The sequence below is a fragment of the Pyxicephalus adspersus genome, chromosome Z (genome assembly GCF_032062135.1).
Source record: "Pyxicephalus adspersus chromosome Z, UCB_Pads_2.0, whole genome shotgun sequence".
Taxonomy (NCBI): domain Eukaryota; kingdom Metazoa; phylum Chordata; class Amphibia; order Anura; family Pyxicephalidae; genus Pyxicephalus; species Pyxicephalus adspersus.
This window is the reverse complement of record NC_092871.1, coordinates 80,241,327-80,261,166: the sequence shown is the minus strand read 5'-3', so window position 1 is coordinate 80,261,166 and position 19,840 is coordinate 80,241,327. Positions and strand designations below refer to the sequence as shown.

Sequence of the window (19,840 nt, the reverse complement as noted above, 5' to 3'; positions counted from 1 at the left end):
GACCCCACCCAATGTGTTAGTATTTTTGGAGTTTACCAGGTTCTTCACAGTTCAAGGAAGGACAATTCAACCAATATACACGGCTCTTATGTCTCATCTGGACTACTGTAACATCCTCCTCACTTATACTCCACTAACCCGACTCTCTCCTCTACAATCTATTATGAATGCTGCAGCCAGACTCATCCATCCTTATCACTGCTCCTCTTCTGCTGCATCTCTTTGTAGTTCTCTTCATTGGCTTCCATTTCCTCTTAGAATCAAATTCAAGCTCCTGTGCTTTGCTTTCGAATCTCTCCTCAGTTCTTGTCCCACTTACCTTTCGGACCTGATAAAAAAATCCCCCCCTACCTGCTCTTTTTGCTCCTGCAATGACCTTCTAATTGCTTCCTCACTCAAAAACCTTGTCACACGCACAGCTCCAAGACTTTTCTAGAGCTGCCCCGACTCTCTGAAATGATCTTCCTCATCCTATTCGGCTTGCTTTTAATTTCTGCTCATTGAAAAGAGCACTCAAAACCCAAAATCTTTTCAAACTTGCCTACCCATCTTCTTCTGCCTCTTAAACCCTCACTACTTACCCATTCACTCCATATACCCCTCCTATTGTGTGGTATTTCCCCCACCTCCTAGATTGTAAGCTCTGGGGGGCAGGGACCTCTCCCCATCCTGTGTCATGTCTGTTATTTGCAACCTCTATTTATTGTACACCGCTGCGTAATATGTTGGCACTACATAAATACCGTTAAATAATAAGATGAAGAATAAGAATATAGGGACAGGTAGGCAGTTTCTGCGGTAGACTTACCCAAAGGGTAAAAAGTCATAAACATGTCATAAACATTACCTGAACACCACCACTATTTCTATTATTCCCCAATTGTACCAAGTTCAATCTTTACCTCATGAACGCGATTCCAGCTATCTAAGTCTGAGCGGCTCTGACTCTGTTTGATTTGATTCAGACTAGGTTTTAGATGGGCATTCGCCGAATTCTCCTTGGCCCAGTCATCTACTAATTTGTGCAGGTCATCAGTGAACATGCTCTTCTTTCCGGAGACAGATTGCTGACTGGCATCAGAGTTGCTCTCAGTGCACTGCTGGTCTGAAACTTATAAAAAAAAACAAACAAAAGAAAAACAAAAAAACCTCATTAGGCGTATATGTGTTTTTTTTTTTTTTTACTATGATTACTTAACAAATAGATTTTTCTTTTTAAAGCAACATAAACTAAAGGTCGTCAGTATGATTGTAATATAATAGCACCTCCCCAGCCCAATCTTACTAAAGGATATATGAAAATTGAGATTTATAAAACTTGGCATTGATTTTGGCACAGGAAAAGATCAGAGTCCTGATCAATACAGAAACATCCATTCCTTAGACTTTTATGTATAAATAAAGTCCAAGGAAGAGACCCTGAACCCTTGACCTAGCTCTTCCTTACTCTAAGCATAGCTATGATCCAAAAATGATCAAATTCATTACTTCAAAGCTATGCCATATTTAAATAACAACATATACATCTTCATCTTAAATAGGTGCCAAAATCCAGTATCAAAAGGTGCAAACTAGAAGACATTTTAACAAGCCTACCTTAAACTTTATTTTTAATGTACCCACCTGTCTGTAAAATTCCATTGTCCATGTGGGTGAAAGAATGGGTTCTGCTCCGTTGCTTACTTTTTAGTGACCTGGGACGACGTGGGGACATTGGCTGGGAAGTAGTATCAGAGACCTGTGCTTTGCCCTCTCTCAGAGAACGCAGACGTGCATATACTTCCTGGAGTTCTCTGTTCTGCTGGGCTTGTAAAGTTACAACCTCCTGGATGTGCCTGTGGAAGTAAATAATTAAAAAAAAACTTATTAAAGTGTAATGTAAAGTATCTTGTTCGGGAAACATTTATATAAATGTAAATGGGAAACAAAATTTCCTGACAATTGCAGAGGAAATTAAGTCTGTTTTTGATCACTACTCTCTTTTATATATCTTGCCAATGACAACATTCGTGCACATACCTCTGACCCAATAATACTCACCTTAATAGCCTTCTCCCATCACTTATGCTGCATTAGCCAAACAGAATTTCAGGTGTGTCCTTTGTAAGGGAAGTTGAGGTCTCCCCCATGTAACAGCACTCAGGTCTGGCAACCAATACCTAGGCCCAAGTATTGTCACTGTTCCCCAAGATTCCAGTGTTTGCTGCGACTGGGTAGGTACAATGAAGGAAAACTGGCAAGGTGAGAATCAGTGATTTGGGTTCACCTTTACACTGACACCTGTCTGAAGTCCTAGAAGTGACTCATTTTGTGCACTGTCCATAGCTGTCTATAATATCAAAGCAAAGCTACAGAAAAACAATTCCTATCCTATATATCAAATAGGGATTGCAACTTTTTTTTTCCCTCACTGATGAATTTATATACAGCGTAAAGCTACATTCTGTTTCCCGTTCAAACAGGGCAGAGCAAAGATCCCAGGATCAGTCATACACCTAAATCTTGCTCTTAGGAGCTCATAAGCTCTTACTCATCTTCACCTCTCCACAGAACAGCACAAGTGCCACAATTGTTCATTGTGTTCAGTGAGAGAAATTTTGAGTTCTGTACATGGTTTTACAGAGGCCTGGAAACAGCAACAAGCACTGCACTATGTAAAAATATTTCTAGGGACTACAGAAAACAACCAAAACTACAAAAAAAATACACTAACTTCTCTCGCAATTTCTGCAGCTCCACTTTCAGCTCTTCGTCTTCTAGTTCAGACTCATCATCACTGCTCATAGGAGATGAAGGAGAGTACAGAAAGGAGTTTTGTTTTTGTGAAAATGCCTTGTCCCCATGGGAGTTTTGTCCAGACTCTCGCATTTTTAGGTCCTGGCCTTTGCTGGGAGCTATAGACATTTCAGAATCGCTGCTTGGCTGCTTTGGAAAGGTATTCTCCTTTTTGCCATCTTTCATCCAGAGTGATGGCCCAGACTGAGCACTGCTGCCAGTTGCAGATGTTTCTTCTAGCTCTCGATCAGGGGTTAGAGAAGAGGTATCTGTCTCACATGCTGTGCTAACTGACTGTGGCATCTCCTCTGCTTTGGTATCAGCAGACCCAGTTTCCTCCAAAGGGATGGGTTTTTGTGTCTGCAGGGATGTGGGTGGGACAACTGTAGTTTCATTAGTAGCAGGTTGCTCTTGTTGTGGGACAGTTACAACCTGCAAGAAAAAATATATTAATAAGGCATCAGAAATGTAAACTCTAACCACTGTCGTCAACCAATGTACTTACCAAGTCGCAAGGGATAAAAGAAATGCTAATTTAAATTGTTTTTGCTTAGGTTTCAACAAATTCTGCACTATTTGAACATCTTAATTTTGCTGCATTGCTAATATATTAACTATAAAAGGCTAAAAATGACAGAATGACACTTGCAATTTGCTTTAACATGCAAGGCACACACTTTTTTAACTACAGCTTGTGATTTAACCCAAGGTGATACCTAGTTTGCATCACCTAACCCCCCTAGCGGTATTCCCGAGTGTGACTCAGGGTGGATTTTACCTGCAAAAAGTGGAATCCCCGAGTCACACTCGGGGTCATTTTTAACTAAAAAAAAAAAGGGGACACGACCTGTTCCTCCGATCTTCAGACGCATAATGCAGCGACGATCTCCGGGGTTTCCCGGTGACGTTGGTGCGGGCTGGAGAATCGTCGAGAAATTTAAATAATTTTGTATTGTATTCAATACAAAATAGCTGTATTGGACTACAATGAATACAAAAGAAATATTCATTATATATATTATATATGCTACCATACAGTTACATTACATGTTTAAATTTTTTTTTTTTTTAACAGATGTTTGTGTTTTGGTAAAGTGTATTATTAATTTATTAAATATCGGTGAGTTATGCCTACGAACTACAACTTACAATAAATTTCCATGCAAAAAATTGTACCCCTTTTTGCATGGAAATTTTGAAGGAATTAGACCGCTAGGGGGGTTAAGCCAATTTGTAGTTTGCAGCATAGCATCTTCCGCACATTAGCAATGGCTACTGATGCTACAACACAGAAACTTTTTCTACCAGACAGGAGAACAGTCCATCATCAAAAATCACCACTTTCTGCTTTCTTTCACCAAGCCAAAAAGCTTGTCTCACAGACTCAAAGTGGGTACTTTTGTTTTTTTTAAGGCAATTTCACATTTGAAAGATCATGGGAAATATCTTACTGTATGTTCTGCAAAATTAAAAATGATTGGGAATAAAAACATATGAGAAGCAGTTTATATATATTTTTTTGTTTCCCCTACCACCAACCCCCCATGAGTGTCCAGATAATGCAATTGTATTTCTTATTGGTCCCTTTCCACTTTCTGTAATACTATGACAACGCTGTTCAATCTGCAGTAAAATAGCAAAGCAGTGTTGTCACTCTATGGCAAAAGTAAAGCCCAACTCCAGGACCTTTCCCCCCCCCCCTAAGCTTTAAAGCAAACCTAAAACCCCCGCTATAATCATTGGACCCCATTCTGTTAGAGGGCACCACTACCCTATTCGTCCTCTTCCAACAATCTTCGGGTAACTTGTTTGGTTGGGATAATGCAACTTCCGCACAGTGGGTTCATTTAGTCCGTGCAAGCCAGTGTATACGCAGCTCATCATTTTTGACAGCCCCACTGAGCGATCAGGTGGGTAAGAAAGCTTACTGCAGAAAGGACATCACCTCCCCATTCCTGCAATAAGATGGCTTTGCTGATGCAAAATTTCTAAACGTAGTACCTAAGTTCCACCTAATGCCTTAAGGATAACAGCTGACCATTGCAGGCATCTTCATTAGTGTAATATGTTTCTTTCCCAAATTTCCAGGATAGCTTGGCCTGGGGAAAAAGAACTAATCCACTATTGGGATCAATAGGTAAAAAACAGATGGATGACTTAGAAAAACAAAGACTTTAGTTAATGCTATAGACATTCACTCAAAATTTGCTCAGGTACAAAGGTTTAAAAAACATTTCTGATAATAAATAGGGGCTTCCAATTTTACTCTGGTAACACACCTGAAACCGCCCACGCTTGAAGGCACTGGTTCCAGAGGCAGCCCCTTCAGACAAGGCACATTCAGCCAGTGCTTCTACAACCCTTTGCGTGGCATCAGATACTTCCCGCCTTGTGCCATCATCATCAGCTAAAAGAAAGATAAAAACAGGTCACACTGCTCAGTAAATTTCATGAGTTGTGCCCGCCTACGAAAGTAAAGGGGGGATACAGCAGAATAACACAACGACGAGTGCGGCTTCCAGTTGATAATACACATTGCCATGCTCAGGCCAAAACTAGTGGTAACACATGAAAGACAAAAAGCAATGAAAAGCCCAGGGCTCTTACAAATGTGTCTTTTAAAGACACAAGCTAGACAAAAACTAAAATAAATAAATAAAAGGCAAAGTGAGGGAGACGTGAGGAACAATTCTGAGGATGAGTAAAAACCAAAATAAGGAAATGCATTTAAAAGAAATATATACGTACGGAAATAACCAAAAGGGATGTTTCCTATTGTGGGGGCCTAACTGTGAGCAACACTACCTTGGCGGACTCTTGACCTCTTGAATAAGCTGTTGGAATGCCGCAACCTGCATGCCCAGCTTTTTAATTTGCGAGCCCACGGTTTCTTGCTAATAGGGTTTTTGAGACTAGGACAAGTAAAGCTTAGGCCAAAATATCCACCTCCTGTCTGTAGATGCGCAGCTCCGCTACCCATTGAGCGCTTGGTGCAGGCATGAGAACTCCCAGAGTGCCAGGCTTCTTCAGAACTTTCCTGAAGAAAGGAGAAAGAATAAAGAAATAGAGCAAACAAGAAAACCTTTAACAGTAACTTTTGTTATTGTGAACAACATTAGAAAATGTAAAAATTTACACCAATATGCCTTTTTAAAAATCATTGTGTGTGCCTCTAACACTTTTTCTTCATTTGCATTTCAGAGAGTATATCTAATCCTGTCATAGTACACAAATGCAAATGGTTTTACAAGCAATCTCACCTCACTATAAAACAAAACTAATTTGAACTGAATTTAGAAACACAAACATATATTTCTTAATTGTTAATTTAAAGCAGAACCATGGCCTTCCAAAACTCTCTAAATGGTAGATTTCAATACTAAAAGATAGCCAATAAGAAAATAAAGCACAATGGTGTTATTTACATATATAGTTAATGAGTAAATAAAATCAAAAGTATTAAAATATAAAAATATAATTTTATAATTTTTTAGCATTGGTAGAGAATATGTGCCACAGGGGTCAAGCTAGAGGACCCACTGAACATAAAAAGAGACCAGGAGTTTTGGTTATTTCAATGTTGCTAGTGTTCAGCAGCTTGGTCAGCAGGCCAGGTAAGCTTTAAGTTGCTTCTTTACAGATACAGATTTCATGGACAATTTTATTTTGGCAACAGGTTGGCTTTAAATATTGGGGAAAAGATAGGTGTGGGATTAGTTCCTAGGGTAATCGTTAAAGAGACTTCATTACTTTATCAATTGCAGGTAAAAGCAATCCTAGTTTATTCCTTTCTTTCATATGAGATGTAATGTGTGCTTACTTGAAAGCAAATTTAATTTCAGGATTGTGTTCCCTTAACAGAAGTCTCAAGAATTAATGATGTCTACACAATGTAGGCTGTTCAAATGTATTCTCTGGCTACTGTGTCTTTGTAATCGAAGAAAGTAGCTTGCAGCTTTTATATGGAAAAAAAAAGAGCTAAAACCATGTTATTTTCTTCATTATTCCATATTTGTATGGCCTACCAAATGATCATATGATACTATCAGTCATAGAAGAGTGTGATAAACAGCACTACTTACAGATGGCGTCAACTGACCAGGTACAGTAATAACAGCTTCAGGGTCTTTGGCTACCATGGGACCAATAGGTTCTGCCTCCTCTGGTGTGGCCTGAATGCTGTCAGTATTCACATTGGTGGCTTCCGGAGCAGGACAAGACAGGGTATTATCAGCAGATGAAGAAAGAGGAGACTCTGTGCTCTGTGTCTCCTTTTGACTGTCGGCATAGGAACTTGCAGAACTGTCCTGATACAGTAGGGTTCTCAGTTTCTCATCTAGGGTTTTGATGCGGTTGTCTGCAAAGTCCCTTTTGGGTGGCCCTTCTGTGTCGGACTCCTGGACTGAAGCAGAGTGTGCAAGTGATGATTCTGAGACAGGTGTCTGAGCAAATGTAGGTCCATCTGAAGGGGTTGCAGTGTCTGACAAAGCGAGCCCAAAGGACAAACCTGTAGTGCTTTGGGCAGGTAAGTGGCCAGAAGTGGTATGAGCAGTGGTTTGTACAGTGTATGTCAAACCATTTATTACTTGTGTATCCTGATCGCTACAGAGTTGTAAGCCTGACTGCTGACCTTCAGATAAGACAGCAATGTTGCTACCTGGGACATCACCCTCTGTGTTGGTCTGCAGTGTTTGCGAAGATGCGCTGTTTGCAGAAGAGGGAACACTTCCACTGTCATTGGCCACATGAGCCATAGATGCCATTGGTTCAGTTTCTGTGGCAGAAACCTGACCATCTGTTGAAGTGGGGAGAGCAGAGTGCTCTTCCTGAACAGAGCAGCTGTGTCCAGAGAGAGAAGAATCCTCAGGGAGGCTTTCAGTATTTCCTCCTGAAAGAGATGGGGAAAAATGGAAACATCATATAATACTTTTTTTTTACTGCAAAATGCACAATGCCCCAATACTACAAGTTGAACAGATAAAACATGTAATTATTTCTGACATAGAAGCAATCATGCGTCCACGCAAGTATCTTGAAAATACAGATGCGTAGAGAAAAAAAAAAACGTAGGGAACAGGAATACCATGAAGTTAAAGCACCTTCCTGGGCAATTATATTACAGGAGAGCAGACCAAGACGGGACATCTGAACGTGTATTGAATGAAACAACTTTTTTTTTTGTCAATTTACGACCATCAAGACTAGGTGGCTTTTTTGGGGCTGTGAACACTTTAGAAACATAAAAGGGCTTCCACAGTACACACGTTGACCCCTGAGCACCTTTCTTACAGTTGGGACATTCCCTTCTATAGCTAATGCTGAACTAAGGACCTTGGGAATCAATACAGCTTTTACAGATATTGCCAAGGAAACCACAATAGAGAAAGGGGACGGATTTACTCTCACTTATTCAAAAACAGTATGTTAATATTTTAGCTTGGGGAGGCTACAACTAAATGAAGGTACCATAAATTCGTATGGCAAGGATAAATATTCAGTGACTGTTTAGATAACAGGAGAGGGACATATTCTTTATCTGGATATGGCTACCAAGTCTAAAGGACCACAAGATATATACACACAAAGCTAGAAACACACGCTTACCTGTAGCCTGATGAGGAATTTTAACTGTAGACTGAGCTTCGCGATTTCTAATTGTTTGATTAATGAAAAATCTCCATCTGCCAACTGGCGAGGACTGCAGAACAGACTCTATGAGGGGGGGAAAAAATATATAAACTTAACACACCACAGCTCCATGCACACTGTCAGTCTTTGTAGTATCTGCAACTACTAGTTTTCTGTAGTAGTAGAGTCACTTACCTCCTGACTGAGCAGAGGGTTGGACAGCTATCTGTGCATGCTCAGATGACCCTGCCTGAATAGAAAATTGAGACATTTATATGGCAGGCATACATATATGTAATCTATGCAATATTATGAAAAGAAAGAAAAATGCAACATTTAATAAAAATACATAGGGATTTGCAAAAGGAACCTATATCCAATCTTTCAGTATTTAAAGCACATATCAATTTATTCAAGAGCTGCATGCTGAGCGATCTCTGCTGAAAATAGGGGAAACTGTTGCCTGGGGAATCCTAGGGCTCCAGCATTTCCGGAAGTGTCAGATTTCAGGTCCCAACTGCCCTAAGTGTTCTTGGTACCAGCCCCATAGGTTGTTTTTTTGTCATGTACGTCTCTGAAACACTGTATATAGTTACTACCTGTCAGATCTCTGCAAAAGGAAGGGTGTGTTTGAACACAATGCATTGTCAGATGCAATAACTGTAATTATTTATATATATATATATATATATATATATATATATATATATATATATATATATATTACACACCAAACAAAAGCCTTTTATTTCCTTGATTTAAAAAAAAAAAAAACAGAAAAAAAAAGTTTTTAACATTAGTTACCTCTGCAAATGCAGACGTTCAAGAGGTTCTGGTAAAATAAATCAATTACTTACTTGGCTGCCAGACTCTGTTATGGTGGATTCTGTCCTCTCTACAGCTGGAATGGTGCGAAGGATGTCCTGAGCCTGTGTAACAATTAGCTTCAATTCCTCCACAAATTTATCCTTTTCGGCTTCCAGCACAAAATCATCTTCAACCTGTTTAAAAGTTTTTAATTTTTAAGGTGATGTAGGCTGTACATACATTTTAAATTTAAAAAAAAATACAGTAAGACATCTTTACCCTATATTGTATTATACTCCCTCCATCTTGCTGTACAATTTGGGTTTAGAGAACAGAATGGTTGCTTTACAAAAATTAAAGGGTAATATTCGAACCACTAGGAAAAGCTTTACACTTTCTCTGTTCTCTAATTTATGAAACTGGAAGCTATGCATATGTAGAATCAAACATCTGCTAGTTACCGTGTTTCCCCGAAAAAAAACAGGGTCTTATATTAATTTTACCTCTGAAAATGGCATTAGGGCTTATTTTCAGGGAATGTTTTTTTTCCCTCATGTACAAAAAATCTCTAGAAAGATACATCTGTGTTAACCCTGACCTGTCAAAATCACCTATTTTTACACAAGAAGTAATGAAAAAAAAATAAACAAAATGATGAAAAAAAAAAAAAAAAAAACTTTATAAGCAAACAAGTGCAAGATGACAAGAAATGATGCTGACAATTAACATATGCAGACACAGAACAGTAACCAATATAACTCTAAGTAAAAGCAAAAAACAAAACAAAAAGAGTCCACCAACCTCTTATTAAAGTTGTAGTGTCACACCAGAGTAGGTTAATAACCACCCTGCGATTTCTTGACCCCTTGCTCCAGTGCTTTTAAAAATCTCCTGCTCGCTCTCTCTGCTCTCCTTCCTCTTGTTATACCTCCACGTATCACGTGACCGCACTCTAGGGGTTACTTTCGGGGTAGGGCTTATATTTTCCCCTTGCATGATTAGCGTGCTAGGGTTTATTTCGGGGTAGGTCTTATTTTCAGGGAAAACACGGTATCAACAAGGTAACTTTTCAACTTGGAAGTTGGCAATTTTTTTTCTTTTGGAGGACATTTTTTTTTTTTTTTTTTGGGAGGAAGTAGTAGCTAAAAAGCAGCCAGCTATTTAAACCACATTAACACCACCATTTTTTCCCATCAGGACACTAATAAGGTAATCTTAAAACTTAATACTCAAAATGTGTTTGCATGTGCTGCCATCATGAGGAAAACTGCAACCATTTTCAATCTATTTTTACTGCATTCTATTCACTGAATCCCAAATGCAAACAATTTGAAGACAAAGAAATCTAATAGCAGTGTTCGGCCCCAGCCCCTTTTAGCTAGGCGCGCCACCTGGCACTTTTCACTGACCACCTGGCTGTTTTTGGGCTGTTAACAAATCAGCTACACACTTTTTTTTTTAAATTATCATGTTCTTCCTATTAAATAAAGAAAACCAAAACAGAAACAATAGAAATGTTAGCTTTAAAAGTTTCATGAGCTTACCATATAGAGTGCAATGTCCTCTGGAGCATCCCCATCTGCATCAAATTTAAAAGTGACCATCTTGTTGTTATGAGTCTCTAGCTGGCATTCCACCATATTATCCCCAAACTTTGAAACCTAAAGTAAAAGCAATCAAAAGACATAACCAATTAAACTGGCAAATAGTAAACACTAGTGCACAGATATTGTTGAACTATACAGCCCTTCATTCAGCGAACAAGCATGGGCATGGCTGACACCATGAAAAGAAGTCCTACTTACCTTTCTGACATGATAACAAAATACTCTTCTAGCAGCTCTCTTCGTCTCTCCAATGACCTACTAATGACTTCCTCACTCATAACCTCCTCACATGCACGGCTCCAAGACTTTTGTTTAGAGCTGCCTTGACTCTCTGGAACGGTCTCCCTAATCCTATTCGGCTTGCTCCTACCTTCTGTTCATTTAACCTCCCTGGCAGTATTCCCGAGTGTGGCTCGGGGTGAATTTTCCATACCAAAAGCCATAACCCAGAGCCACACTCCGGGTGGAATTGCCAGGGAGATTAAAACTCCTACCTTGTTCCCATGTTCAAGTGGCGTTCTCCAGCAGTGCCCGGCATCTTCTTCCCCTGGCGATGCTGGCCGGGCATCTGTGTCCCTGGCGTGTGAACACTGGGGACGCAAGGCCAGGGGAAGCAGATGCCGGCCGGGCATCTGCTTGTGAGTCCTAGACTCGAGGACGGGACCGTTAGGCAGGTAGGCGGGAAATTGAAAATATTGAGGATTTTCAAATGTACTACTTAATCATACCGCCAGGTAAGTTAAATGAGAACTTAAAACCCATTTTTAAACTTCCCTACCTATCTTCCTCTGTCTTTTGAAACCCTCACGACATGTCTCCCCTCCTATTAAGTGTTACTTCCCTCAGCTCTTAGATTGTAAGCTCTTCGGGGCAGGGTCCTTTCCTCCTCCTGTGTCACTGTCTGTATCTTGTGTCATTTGCAACTCATATTTATTGTACATTGCTGCATAATATGTTGGTGCTATAAAAAATCCTGTTTATTAACCACCGGAGCGATAAACCCGACCTTGGTTCGGGTTAAAAAAAATTACAATTATCGATAAACCCGAACTTTTCTCACTGTATGAAAATACAGTGAGAAAAGTTCGGGTTTATCGATCACTTACCTGGTCCCGCTGCGATCATCTAGCGTCGTGTTCCAGCGTCGTCCTCCAGCGTCGGGTGCCCTCTCGGAGAAGAGGGTTCTTCTTCTCCGTCCGGCGCGTGTGCGGGAAATTCAAATTGAAACGCATTCAAACACATTTTGTATTGGATTGAATACAAACTCCTGTATCCAATCCAATACAAAATAATAGAAAATATATTTATGTGGTTTTGTCTATAGGTATGTGACGGACACTAGGGAGGTGTTTTAGAAAAATATATTACTATACAGTATACCGAATTATCACATTTTCAGTATTTTTCATTTATTTATGTATTCTTGTTTAAGCTGATTTTTGTGTCTTTTTATTTAATTTTTATTAAAAGTATTTTTTTTTTCTTTTTTTTACATGATTGTGTGTTTCAAACATTTTTTATATTCATGATATCTACTAGAACCCTGTTCGGACATATTTCTGTAAGTTACAGGTCTACAATTTAAAAAAAAAAATTTCATGAAAAACAGTGTAACGCTTTTGGAACAGAAATCTAGACATCAGTGTAACGCCCAGGTGGTTAATAATAATAATAATAATAAAAATAATAATAATATTAACCCTTCCTGTAATCAACTGGCTCCCTCTGATTTACAGAGCTTCATGGAGCATCACCGGTGTATGTTTAGAGCAGCGGGGCATAATGAACATCAGATATCATTATGCATTCTCGGTTTTAAATAAGCCCTTAAGTGTAAAAGGCACTACATATATTACACTACCAAGACTTAAAAGCAATAAGGTGCCCTGGAATTTTTCATACAACTCTCTACTAATCACTGGTTACAATGCATTTACACTAAATGCTGAACTGGCACATTGGCACAGTCTTTCTGACTGAACACGTACGGCCAACCTCAAGCCTAAATCCAGGGAAACTTCTTTAGAAAATCTCAGCATAGTACAACATGTTGCTCCCTCAAAAGGAAGAGTATCATCTTCTTTATTCCCAGATGACAACAGTGCAATATAACAGGAAGGGAAGGAAAATTAGACCTGTGGAAGAAACCTAACCCTCCTTTTCAAAACTAAAAAGTAATATACGATTTAAAATACATAGGTAGGAACACCTACCCCTAAGAAAGTCAGGGTAAATCGAGTCATCTTATCTGGCCGAGGGCAAGAAGCTCTGCGTTGCTTTATCTTTTCATTCTTGCCATTTCCCACTGGAGCATCAAGACAGCCAGCATCTGCATGGGCACTAGAAATAAAGGAACAGTTTGATACAATGTGAACAAGCAGAAAGAAATGGGTTGGTTCTTTAAATACATTAAAACCACAATATTTAGGAAAGCCAAAATACTCCAGAATATTAAAAAAAAAAAAAAAAAAAGGCATTTTAAAAAGACAATGTATTCTGACACAAAACATACGTCATAATATAGCTGAATGAGTTTGTTAAACCTTCCATTTCAAACATCTGGGCTAAATTTAGGGCCCCAGCCACTTAGGCTATACTGTGCAAGTAGGCTTAGCGAGTTTTGATCATTATAGCACATTAACCTTGTAAAAAGCCCCTCTCCAACAATGTAATAGTTGAAATCTTCCTTGTCGATCCCATGTTTAACCAATTTTTTCCTGAATTTGATTTTTTTTTTGTTATTTTGAATGGTCTGGGTAATTTAACTACCAGGTAAGTGCACTGGGAGTGACTTCATCCCAGCAGAGAATCCACCAAATATACAACTTTACTATACATGTGGGATAAACAAAATGATAACACGCAAAGAAAAGCATTTATGTAGAAGAGATTTACAGCGTTAAAGTGCATTCAATCGGTAGATTTATTTCAGTTAAAATCTACAGCAGGTTCCATGCTATCGGTCTTATAAAAGCATTGAAATATGATTTTCTACTAAATATCACAACTATAACACAATGGAACAAAAAACTTCTCTCAGAAAGAGGCAATTTATTACATATCTTACCTATGAACAGTTTCCATATTTTGAACACCTGACTGTTCCACCCCTTGAACCTAAAAGCAAAAAATAAATATAAAATATCTTAGTTATGAATGTCAGAAAGTACAGAAAGTAAAGATATCAAATGAAATTTTATAATGATATGATGTTTATTCCTTCATAACTGTTTATTCCTTATAATCATTACATAACTGAAATCCAAAACTCATCACTAGGCCCCAAAAGACTGCTGGTAAACATGTGCCAGATCTTATGTATTATGCTATTGGATAGGAGGTATGGCCATAGTATGCCCCACCATATTATGCCTGTCATTCTTTTCAAGGAAAGTTTTTTCAGCAATGACCATTTTCAAGAACAACCAATAGGTATTGAAAACCAGAAACAGACAAATATAAAAATGCCACCAGAAAGGGACAAAATCTTCTTTCTTAGCCCTCTGGATGGGATCTAGACTATATTAAACACAACCAAAGAATGAAAAATAACTTGTGCAAACAGTGGGTAAACTCTTTAAAAGACTTTACGGTTTAATTTTAGGAGCAAATACTTACGGTTTGTAACTCTGGAAGAGGCTGCTGAATTTGGCTCTGAATCTGCAAAGCAGGGGCAAGAACCTGGTGAGCATTATGGAGTGGAACCGTTGCCTCTGTCGATTCGTGTGTATCAGCATGAGGACCTGGTTGTGGTTGAAACACTGGCCCTGTTGGCTGCTCTAATGATGTAGGAGGTACTTGACTTTGAAAAGACATCCGATTTGTCATATGAGCCATATAATCCAAATTTTCTGATGCTTGTGGTTCAGATGCTTGTAAAGGGGGGTGCTGATTGTAAGTGGCCTGAATAAGTGATTCTTGAGCAGCAAGGGGTGCATTGACATGCATGCCGCTTTGTAGGCCATTGTGTGGTTGTTGAACAGTTAAAAGCTGGTTTGTTTGAACATGCTCGGAAGAAGTAACACTGGTTAACAGTTGCACATGGGAAGCTGAAGCAGGAAAATGCTGAGCTGGCCCTACAGGAGGCACAAAAACTTGATTCATGTGCTGTGATCCTAAAGAGGAAAGAGATACTTGACTGGGATCTGTCTGCGTCTTTTGTTCTGTCTCTGGCTGCATCAACAAAGTTTGTTGATCCAGAGACTGTCCAGACTGCTGGGCATGATATAAATGGCTCTCAGCATGAAGGTCTGGTCTGTGCTCTTGTGGTGGTGTCATAGTTTTCTGTAAGGTCAGATTTGCTTGTTGATCACTGGGTTGCACATAATTAGTTTTCTCAGCAGATGTCATAGAATGAAGTCCATAAGCTAACTGCTCTGAAGAAGACATTGTGTTCTGAACATATGCAAGTCTATCTGAAGGAGGCAAATGACCATGCACAGATGTAGGAACTCCGTGGCTGTACATGACTGGGTGTTCTGTACCAGAAACTTGCTGCACTGGGGCATACATAAGCGGATGCGTGGCAGACATTGGCTGGGACATGTAAAGGGGTGGATTGGACTGTGGAGCTGCTTGATGAGTATACAACTGTTGATCAGTAGAAGTAGCAGCCTGTTGGATATATACATGTTCTACTAGAGAAGCAGGCTGAGGAACAAACACTGGCTGCGGAGACACCGATCCATGTACATGGGCTTGTTGTTCAGCCAAAGGTACAGCATGTTGTGCTGTTGGAACCTGGTCACCAGCAGTCATCAAATGGGTGTTTGTTTGCATATGCTGAGCAGCTGACTGGTTATATGCTTGCTGTTCAGCTGTAGGCACCACTTGTTGGTTACAAAGCAGCTGGGGTGTAGGGCCCAGATTTGGCTGCATGGGTGGTGCTACAGCCTGTTGGGTGTATTTCTGCTCATTGGGTAAAACAGCTTCACGTGCATACAAATATTGATCAGCAGAAGCATTCTGTAAATTTGTTGATTGGCCCTGTATTACTCCAACAAGTTGATCGGTTTTCTGTATGTGCTGCTGATATCCTAACTGCTCACTTGGGTGTGCAGGATGCGATAAATAGACACTCTGCTCAGATGGTGCCACAGAAGGTTGGACATACATAGGTTTATCCAGTGGCGGAACAACCTGGTGTGAATACACAGGCTGCTCCAGTGGTGGAACAGCACGCTGAGCATACAGCAGTGGGTCCATCTGTGTTAGTGCATGCTGAGTATAAACAACCTTTTCAGATCCGACTACTCCATGCTGTGAATACATTTGCTGGGCATATAGGAGTTGGTCAGTCTGTTGATGAATATGCTGGGTTTGCATGGACATTTCCAGTGGTGGTTTACTATGTGGAGGATGCATGGGCTGCTCAGAGAGAGGTAATGCATTTACTGTATAAATAGGGTGCTCCTGTGGCAGCACAGAAGGCTGAACATAGACTGGTTGCTGTTCATGCTGCTGAACACCATGCTGAGTGAAGACAACGGACTGCTCAGGCTGCGAGACCACTTGGTGGGTATACACTGGCTGCAGTTCAGAAGGTGGAACAACTTGCTGACCATATATCGGTGCCTGTCCACAAACTGGCATAGCTTGTTGCTCATGTAGTTGCATTCCTTGCTGATGTTCAGAAACCGTCAGAGCTTTCTGTGAACACACTGGCTGTGGCTCAGTTGTTGACAAACTGTGCTGGGCATACAATGCTTTATCAACTTGTGGAATAACCTGCTGTGAAAATACCAAGTGCTCAGAAGACTGTGGCACTTGCGGAGCATATCCTATCTGGCCAGTTGGAGGAACAACTTGCTGAATATACTTTGTCTGCTCACAGGGCACTGCAGGCTTGGCATGCTGCAAAACTTCAGCCGATTGTACAGCTTGCTGGATATACACAGGTTGCTCAGATGAATGCATTGTAGGCTGATCGGCTGATGCAGCTTGTGGTGGATACCCAGTTTCAGGCAATAATGAGTTCTGTGGGTAAACTGGTTGCTCAGCTGGCAGAGTGGCTTGCCTAGAGTACATAATATGATCTGTTCTATCATGTTGGGTGTGCATTAACTGTTCAGACATGGAAGTTTGTTGCACATAACATGGCTGGTCAGAAGGCTGCACTGCTTGTTGACTGTACATTAGCTGTTCAGGTAACACAACAGAGGAAGCAACATTTGTCTGTGGACACAATACTTGGTCAGGAACTACTGGCTGCTGTCTATAAGTATCTATGGGAGGAATCTGTATATAGAGAGGTTGCTCTGGAGGATTCTGCATGACATTAGGCTGAGAAAACATTTGCTCTGAAGAAATAGCTACCGACTGAGAGAAAACTGGCTGCTCTACTACAGAAGCATTAACCATCTGTGAGGGACAGACTGCCTTTTCTTGTTCACAGGAAGGCTGCTGGACAGGAATATGTGGCACAGAGGGCTGGCTGTAAATAGGTTGTTCATGCACAGTCATGGTTTGCTGTATTTGCACTGCTGTTTCAGGGCCAGTAGATGTCTGAGCACTAAATGACAAATGTTCCTTTTCATACTGCTGTTCCATGCGTACTTGCTGTGTGATGGGTTCCTGCACAACAGCAGCTGGGTAGATTATCTGAGGTGACTGTTCAGCCAGAGCTGGCTGTAAAACCATTTGCTGCTGTGCTGGTGGAGACTGGTAAGAAGGCTGATGCTTCTGATTCTGTTCAAGGTGTGAATGCATGTGAAAATGTTGTCCTTGGTGTACATTTGTTGAGAACTTCAAAGGATCTTGAAGAGGCAGTTGCTGTATAGTAGTCAACTGTTGTTGCTGAACTTCAGTCTGGATTCCCATCACATTTTGCATGCTGTACATTAGGGTTGGAACTTGATCACCACCAGTGGGAGCAGAAAGAACTTGTATCCCTGCTACACCACAACTGTCAAGTTGGACACCAGCCCTCGTCTGTTGAGTTGCAATCTGTCCAGATATTATTTGAGGGGAAAGGGCAGAATACGGTGGTTGAAGAACTGACATTGCGGAGCCATCAACTGTGTTAGGGTGTGGTACAGCTTTTCCTTCTGCAGAAAATGTCAACTGAGGATCTAAAGACTAAAAAGACAGAATAAAGTACAATAGTGAATAGCCATTCTAAAACCTGAAGCTTCAACATTCATCTTTACTTTCAACTCTTCATTTTAGACTAAACAAAGATGGTTGGTTGTTACCTAAAAACTTTCACAGCCCTGAAAAGTATCAAGCAAATAAACCTCCCAGTGTTTCCAGCATGGACCAGCAGCTGCAATAAGCCCCAGCACACCTGAATTTAACTTTGATTTTCCTCTCACCAATAAACATTGGGGGAAGTTTTCTTCCCAATTACACATGTCAGAGCACTTATTCTTTTACTTACCACCAACCACCAGGATGGTCTCCACTCCCACCAACTATTAACACTAGGGGTTTCTCTCATTCACTTACCACTGATACTGAGGCGCACCCCCCCCCCCCCTTATTACTGATCATCGGCTTTCGTTTTACTTCAGTACAGTATCCATTGTTTGTGTTATAAGCTATCTCCTCTACTATTGTATGATACTTCCCCCACCACCTAGATTGTAAGCTCTTCGAGGCAGGGTCCTCTACTCCTCCTGTGTCACTGTCTGTATGTGTGTCATTTGCAACCCCTATTTAATTTACAGCATTGCGTAATATGTTGGCGCTAAACACCGAAGAGGAGGATGTTACAGTAGTCCAGACAAGAGATAAGAGCATATACAAGGAGTTTGGGGGTCACTGGGGACAGGTAGGGACATATTTTGGAGATGTTGCATACATAGGTGCAAGTGACAGGACCTGGAAAATGTTTTGAATATGGGGGGTAAATAGGAGGGCAGAATCAAAGGTGACGCCAAGACAACGTGCCTAAGGGGAGAATAACAGTATTGTTAACAGTTAGAAAAAACTCAGGGGGAGATTCAGAATTTGAGGAGGGGGAAGATGATGAGTTCTGGTTTATCCAGGTTGAGTTTCAGAAACCTGTCTGCCATCCATAATGGGATGGCCGTCAGGCAGCATGAAACCTTATCCATGACGGAGGGAGACAAGTCAGGGGTAAGGTTTCATGGTGCCATTCAGATAGTTTATAAGTATTCTGTAATAGAGAAAGTTTCCCCTCATTTCACTTGCAGAAAAACTGCACATTGCTCTCATCCGCATTTCTCAAGGTGACCTAGGTGGTTTTCTAAGCCCAATAGGTAGCAAAAGCTCCTACACAGGGCTGTAATTTATGATCATTTTTTTATGCCACCAAAAAAATAAATTAGGTCGATCCTTGGAGGTTCAATCTATCAAGACAAGCAGGATTGCCCATTGAAAATAAAGACAAAACAAGCCATACTTGTTTATCCAGGGATTATTAGTACTGCAGCTATAACTGTAACAGCAATACCACCCACCCAAGTCATATATGAAAGACAATTTTCAGCACTGAAAAAAATCAAATTAGATTAATAGGCTTCTATGAAGGAGGATCTGGCAGAAGCAATCTTTTACAACTACAGTACCTTAGTTATTTTGGATTTTAACAGCTATTTTTCAGTTATATACCAAGCTTTATTTAACACTGAGTCATTCTAATTGTTTATTGGTTCATGTAGTTTTAACTTTGATTTTGTTTTAGTGATACCATGTGGTTTATACTTCAACTTGTAAAAATGTTTCCGATCTGTTTTATATACTATTGCTTAAAACGTTATAGCCTTTTACTTAAGCCTTAGGGTTAATGAAAGTTTGCAATTTCTTTCATAAAAAGAAATTGACATTAGCTTAGCTACAGATTTTAGACTCTTAACAGTCTAGACAATTACAGCCTTGGATGGTTTATAGAGTAACTACTTTCCAGTAGTTCTTTGTTTTGTTCTCAAAAAGCAGACACCATCCCCATATAATGTTAAAATTGGTAAGCTTTGGCAGTGGTGAAATGCCTGGTATGTTGAATGTTTTAAAACAACATACAAAATACATTAGTACATTAAAATTAAAGTTAGTGTAGAAGT

The 19,840-nt window shown here is 40.1% G+C and overlaps 1 protein-coding gene across 4 annotated transcripts in view; it reads right to left on the bottom strand.

Moving 5' to 3' along the window:
* The window catches only part of WNK3 (WNK lysine deficient protein kinase 3), a 70,332-nt gene that overhangs the window by 7,702 nt on the left and 42,790 nt on the right, over nt 1-19,840 (bottom strand). For 2 of the 4 annotated variants that reach the window (XM_072430942.1, XM_072430944.1), the window contains exons 11-23: nt 14,436-17,894; nt 13,885-13,934; nt 13,031-13,157; nt 10,755-10,871; nt 9,261-9,404; nt 8,599-8,653; nt 8,380-8,487; nt 6,858-7,663; nt 5,581-5,812; nt 5,055-5,182; nt 2,714-3,207; nt 1,624-1,835; nt 903-1,111 (exon numbers count right to left, since the gene is read on the bottom strand). In XM_072430942.1, coding sequence (XP_072287043.1) covers nt 903-1,111; nt 1,624-1,835; nt 2,714-3,207; nt 5,055-5,182; nt 5,581-5,812; nt 6,858-7,663; nt 8,380-8,487; nt 8,599-8,653; nt 9,261-9,404; nt 10,755-10,871; nt 13,031-13,157; nt 13,885-13,934; nt 14,436-17,894 — 6,141 coding nt within the window. Of the gene's footprint in view, nt 1-902; nt 1,112-1,623; nt 1,836-2,713; nt 3,208-5,054; nt 5,183-5,580; nt 5,813-6,857; nt 7,664-8,379; nt 8,488-8,598; nt 8,654-9,260; nt 9,405-10,754; nt 10,872-13,030; nt 13,158-13,884; nt 13,935-14,435; nt 17,895-19,840 lie in introns of those variants that run through there. The other 2 variants (XM_072430945.1, XM_072430946.1) reach the window with 2 other exon arrangements.